We start from the raw sequence: 6,600 nt of genomic DNA on the forward strand, positions 1-6,600 counted from the left end.
CTCTCCTTTCAGTCCTTCGACATCTGTGGCCGTGTGGGTGGAGTTAGGAAAGCCCTGAAGCTTCTCTGCACCTCTCAGGTGAGTTGGCTTCACGCAGTCCTAGCCGAAGTCACAGGAACCAGAAGCCGGGAACCGATCTCGGCATGCTTCTGAGGGTATCGCTCCAGTGAGGGGCCGCAGCTGTGTTTGTCTCTCTCCCTCCCCACAAACAGAATTACGGAGTCCGGGCCACTGGGCAGCAATGCACAGAAGCCGGCGATATCTGTGCCATCTGCCAGGCCGAGTTCCGGGAACCTCTGATCCTTATGTGCCAGGTGAGCAGGGCTGGGTGGGGCCCTCGGAGGCTGAGGCTGGGGGACCGGCAGGCTCCACCCCATGCAGAACCTGTCCCTTGATCAGACCTCGGGGTTCTGGGATTCATCTTTGGGAGCAGTGTGGTCAGGACTGGAGTCAGCCAGACCCGGGTTCAAATCTCAGCTCTGCCTCTTACGAGCTGGATGCCAGGTTTCTTCACCTCTCTGAGCCACGGTTTCATTAGTAAAATGTCAAAAATGAAAAATTCTATGTGGTGTCGTGTCAGGATATCCTGAGTGTGAATCCCAGCAGCACTCTGGTGCCTGGGCGGATCACTCCATCTCCCTGAGCCTCGGTTTGTCTCATCTATAAAATGGGTATCACAATAATGCCTACTTTGTAAAGTTGTTACTAGGCTTAAATGAAAGCATCTCTGAAAGAGCTAAATTTAAGATATTCAGCCATAAAAATTATTTTTATTATCGTTATAATTATTATCACCATTTGTTTTTATTATTAGTTGTGAGTCACAAACCCATAGCGATAAGTACTGATCAGCCCCTCCTAACCTCCTAAATGTAGCCCTCCCCTCCTCTTCCTCCTGACATCGGGGGCTAAGATGTCAATTTAGCAAATGTGTATGAGTCAAGCATCCTATCAGACACCGGAGAGGGGAGGCAGAGGGCACGCAGACCCTGTCCCCTCTCCTGGAAGCCCACGGTCTCCTTGGGGAGACAGACACATACATAAATAACTATGAAACAAGGCAGGCGGTGATAAGTGCTGTGTAAGAGAGATTCATGCCGCTAGCGTCCCAGGGGGGCCAGGATAGAGAGCGATGAGCTCCTGGTTGGAAAGGCTTTTTGGAGGAGGCATAGCCTGCAGACTAGAAGGAATGGGAGAGCATATGGCTCCACCCTGCCACCACCTTCCAGGGGTGAGAAGACAGGAGGTAGGGTCTTTTCTGGCATCAGCAAAATTTTTTCTGTTTTTGCTGTTTGGAGATTTTAGGAGGTTCATTTTTTTTTTTCATTTTTTAATCTTATTTATTTTAAAATTGAGAATATATTTGCACGATTCAAAATTCAGACTAAGGAATTCATGAGTGAGGAGTCGTGACGACTAAAAGCCATGCAGAACCCGGTTCGGATCCTGCAACAGAGCAAGGACATGGGTAGGAAAACCAGGCTGATGAAATCCAAACAAAGTCTGGAGTTTAGTCAATAGCAACGTGTCAGTGTGACAAGTGTACGTGGGAATGCCAGGTCATAATATTAGGGGGAAGTAAAACCGGATGAGGGGTATATGAGGACTTTCTGTACTAACTGCAACTCCTGTCAGTCTAAAATTATTTTAAAATAAAACTTTCAATTAAAAAATGTTTTAAAGCTATAAAAAGAAAGTGATGGCAGACCTCCTACCCTTGTCCCCAGCTCCCCAGTCCCCTAAATACCAACACAGGCAACCATTGTTACCAGTTTCCTTTATCTTTCCAGAGACGCTTTATAAAATTTAAACACACACATACACACACACACACACACATACCAACACAGGCAACCATTGTTACCAGTTTCCTTTATCTTTCCAGAGACGCTTTATAAAATTTAAACACACACATACACACACACACACACACACACACACACACACACGTGAACATGTCTTTTTCAAAAAGGCGTAAGTCATAGCACATTCTACCCAAGCTGCAATCTACACCTTCCCTTTTTGACTTGAAACTCTGTCTTAAGTAATTGTTCCTTATTTGCATGTCATGTCATTTTATGTCTAGACGACAATTTGTTTAACCATTCTCTTCTCAGTGGGCATTTAGTAGCTTATAATCTTCTGTTATTACAAATGTGTCCCGTCACGAGAGGTCAGAAACCGAGAGATCTATTAGCACCTGCCTGGGCCCAACGTGTGGGTTAAATGAGTTAATTCAACTGAAGCATTGAGAACTACGCCTGGCACGTGGTTGGGGTTCAATAAATATTAGCCGTTATTGGCACGCCTTCCATTTCACACGTGTGCGAGCCCTTGGTAGGATAAATTCCTAGTGGTGGAATTACTAGGTCATAGGCTGTACCGTTTTGACAGATACTGCTAAATTGCCCTCCATAAAGAGTGTATCCATTTACGCTCCCAGTGGCGTGCGACATGACCTCTTGCTCCGCCCCCCCCACCCCCACCAACACACGGCGTTATCGAGCCTTTTCTGAGCTTCGCCAATCTGACAGGTGACACACGCTATCTCGGTGCAGTTTTAATTTGCATTTCCCTAATTATGAGCACAGTTGAGCATCTTTTCATATGCTTCAGAGCCATCTGTATTTCCTTCTCAGTAGCAGCGATTATTTGAACATGATGTCAAGGTGAAAGTCTTTCTTCTTCCTTTCTGCCGATCTCTCCGAGCCTCAGTCTTGTTTGTCTCTCTCTCATTCTTCTCCTGGTACCATGCTGTCTTCCCATAGCTGGACCAGAATTCTTGGGAGGGATCGACACCATCTTCCCAGATCTAGAAGCAACAGCCACACCCAGTGGTGGTTGAAGCCCCCAAACGTGGCCAGGCAGAACACATGTCTTGGTCTCGCTCTGCTGCTGTGAGCCGGGCCCGGAATGGCAGAGATGACCTCTGTAGGTGAAAAGTCCTCATTAATTCCTAAATGCATTGAATGAACGAATGAATGAATGAATGAATGAATGAGTCAAATGTTTCTTGCTCAATAAAGGCTTCCCTGACTCTGCTTCCCCACAGCTATATGGCTGCATAGATCTCTGTGTTTTTCCTTCATGGCACTTATCCCACAGTTTAACTATCTCAGCCAGATAGTTAACTAGGCAACTGGTTGTGTAAGGTCTCTTTCCTCTTTGCCAAATTATAAGCAATTTGAGAGTGGTGACCACGTCTAACTTGTTTAGCAGCAGAGTTAGTAAATATTGGATCGATGGGAAGTTGATGGATGGTTGGATGAAATGTGATGGATAGATGAATGGAATGGGCTGAATGGAATGAGGTGGAAGGAGTAGGATAGATGGATGGATGGATGGATGATTGGATGATTGGGATGGAGATGGATGGTGACCAGGTAAAGAGGTGGGTGGGTAAGTACAAAGGTAGGTGGGTAGAGGTATAAATGTGTGGGTAACTGGATGGATGGGCAAATGGATGGACAGGTGGGTGAGTGAATAGGCGAGTAGGTGGGTGGATGGATGGATGGATGGATGGATGGACGAGTAGATAGATGAACAGAAGGACAGATGGATGAAGAGCCACTGGGCTAAAGGAACATCTTGTCTCCTCTTCCAAGGGTCATCAAGTTAAGATCAGTGTGTAACTCACGCCCGCCCCCTAAGCCCCATCCCCCCAGAGCCAGGGCCTGGGAAGCAGATTGTCCATTGAAACTAGTCAGGCAGACACTGAGCGTGACCAGAGGTTAGACCACTCTGCTCAGCCAGAGCGCACCTGCCCAGTTAGTCTCTCCACAGTATTTATGGCATGCCCCCTGCCAGGCCATGGGAGTCAGAGAAAAGGCATTTTGAACACAAACTCAGCTTAAAGGACTCCCTGCCAAAAAGAATCAGAGTGTGATTAGAAAACAAACTGCCCTCCAGTTCTTGGCCACTCTGAGTGTGTTTGTTTTGAGTGTCGATGGTATAAAAGAAAGAGGGCGTGATAGTGGGGATTCCTATTGATTTTGGGCTTCCAGGAGCCTCACACTTGATACTCTGTGATAGGCCTTACCTGTTTCCATCCTTACAGACACTTGGTGAGGAAATAGTAGCTCTATTGTAACTCCGAGAACCTGCTCTGATTCTTTGAGCAAAACCCCAGGAGTCCGGATGGAATGCGGGTGAGAATGAAATAGCCCATCCAACCCCAGGGACTCCTCACCCAACTCCATGCTCCAGGGGACACAGTCAGGGAACCAACCGTTAACAACCCAGCGAGGCCTGCATTCCCCACTGATCATAAACCTACCCCGTCCTGCACTCCCAGCCTGGAAGGGCCCCTCCTTCCCCTTCCTCTGTAGGGGCTCAGCCCTTTCTCTGGATGCGGAGTTGGTCCAGGATCATGACTGGCTCTGGGAAGACCTGTGTTCTTTGACTCTCTTACTTTAGCACCAGATTCTGTCCTGCCTATTTCTCTGAGGAGGTGACTGAGCTCCTGAAGGGCACAGACCAGCTATTAATCATCCTGGGATCTCCAGAATCTCCCCTCTGATCTGACACTCATTTGTCAGCTACATTTACAAAGCCCCTACCCTGCAGGCTCAGGGCTGAGCAGTGGGAATGCAACAGCAACAGTCAGTGCCCTCATGGGCAGCTGCTGGGCCCGCTGACCCCTGGGTCCTGCCCTTCAGACCAGGATCTGGGCATGGCCTTCAAGTTCTATGTGGCCTGCTCACCTCCTCTGCCCTACACCCCTCTGCCCACCTCACTGTAGCCACAGTAGCTGTCCCTGAGTGCCTCAAATGCCTTCCCATCTCAGGAGCTTCATACAGCTCTTCCCTCCAGCCCATATCCACTTTGTATAAAGTGGAATACTTTATCCCCACCCCTCCTCTTTACTCTTGTGCATCCTCCAGGTCTCAACACAAGTGGCTCCTCCTCCAGGAAGCCTTCCCAGATCAAACTCGTCCATTAGATACTAAACAGACAGAATATAATCGTAACTATTACTGTATCATAGCCAACACTTACAGAACACTTGCTGTTTACCAGATGTTGTTCTAATTGCCTTATTTATTTATTACTTTAAAAAAATAAAACATTTTGTTTAGTTTTTATATTAACATATTCCCCAAACTTTTTTATTTTTAAAAATTTCAAACCTACTAAGTGGAGGGCCAGGGGAGGGAGGGAGCAATTGAGGAAATCATTTTGCGAATAATATAGATGTCTAACTGATGTTCTGTATACTTGAAACTAATTTAAATAAATAAGTTTATTTAAAAAAAATTGTCACATCTACAGAAAAGTTGAAAGATAGTGGAATAAACAACCTTTGTCTTTCATCTAGTTCACATTAACATTAATATTAATGTTAAACCATTAACATTTTACCACATTTGCCTTTCTTGATATAATTTCCCCCCTAAACCTGTCAAATATAAGTTGCTGACATTTTGATTCTTCATCCCTAAATACTTCCGCATACATCTCCTAAAAACAAGGACATTCTCTCCCATAACCACACCCAGGAAATTTAAAATTGATAAAAAATACCAACGTTCAAATTTCTCCAATTGTCTTCAAAATATCCTTCGTAGCTAGGATTTTTCTCCTCTCCAGGATCCAGTCAGGAATCACATCCTGCATTCGATCGTGACGTCTGAGTGCTTTTAATGTTAGCTAATCTTCCTATGAAGACAGTACTGTTATCCCCATTTTAAAGATGAGGAAACTGAGGCACGGGGAAGTTAAATCACTCGTCCAAGTAATAGTTGGAAAGCGGTGGAACCCGTTCATGTTTCTGGTCTCGCGGTATTTCCCTTGACCCCTGCGGTCTGGTCTCCACTCAGCTGCCAGAGGGGTCTTTTAAAAATGAAAATCATATCAAGTCATGCTTCTGCTCAAAGCCCTGCCGTTGCTCCCCTCTTCCCTCAGAATAAAAGCCAGAGTCCTCGCAGTGGCCCACAAGACCCTGTTCAGTCTGCATCTCCCCACCCCCATCAACTCGCTGGCTTCATCTCCCCCTCGCACGGACCACTCCATGCTCAGCCACACTCTTCCTTGCTATTTCTCCATACACCGGGCACACTCCTGCCTCAAGACCTTTGCAATTACTGTTCCCTCTGCCTGGAGCACTCTCTTCCCAGATATCACCAGGGCTCACTCTTCACCCTCCTTCAGGTCTGACCCAGATGGCAGTGTCTCAGCGAAGTGCTGCCAGGCCACCCTGTTTCACACTGCAGCCCCCCGCCCCCGCCCCCAGCACACCCCTGCTTTTCCATCTCGGCCCTAAACAACTGACACACTCCACATTTTAGAGGTTATTTTGACAGCTGTCTTCCCCAACTAGAGTGCCAGCTCCGGGAGGGCAAGAATCACCTGCTTTGTTCACCGCTGCAGCCCAAGACCAAGGTGGGCATGCGCGTCGCGGGCCTTCGGGGGTTGCGATTCTGGTGGCACTCGTCGCTGTCCCCACAGCACGTGTTCTGTGAGGAGTGCCTCTGCCTCTGGCTGGACCGCGAGCGCACCTGCCCGCTGTGTCGCTCCGTTGCCGTGGACACCCTGCGCTGCTGGAAGGACGGGGCCACTTCAGCACACTTCCAGGTGTATTAGGGCTGAAGCTGCGGCACA

General features: G+C 47.5%; 1 protein-coding gene across 1 annotated transcript in view; it reads left to right on the plus strand.

Moving 5' to 3' along the window:
* Positions 1-6,587, plus strand: part of RNFT2 (ring finger protein, transmembrane 2) — a 53,085-nt gene extending 46,498 nt beyond the window's left edge. Inside the window, exons 5-7 of the mRNA XM_023528248.1 lie at positions 13-78; positions 213-314; positions 6,448-6,587. Of these exons, the coding sequence (XP_023384016.1) occupies positions 13-78; positions 213-314; positions 6,448-6,582 (303 nt within the window). The 3' untranslated portion in view covers positions 6,583-6,587. The remainder of the gene's footprint in view (positions 1-12; positions 79-212; positions 315-6,447) is intronic.
* Positions 6,588-6,600: the final 13 nt, after the last annotated feature.

This window comes from Pteropus vampyrus, unplaced genomic scaffold (assembly GCF_000151845.1).
Source record: "Pteropus vampyrus isolate Shadow unplaced genomic scaffold, Pvam_2.0 Scaffold23, whole genome shotgun sequence".
NCBI lineage: Eukaryota > Metazoa > Chordata > Mammalia > Chiroptera > Pteropodidae > Pteropus > Pteropus vampyrus.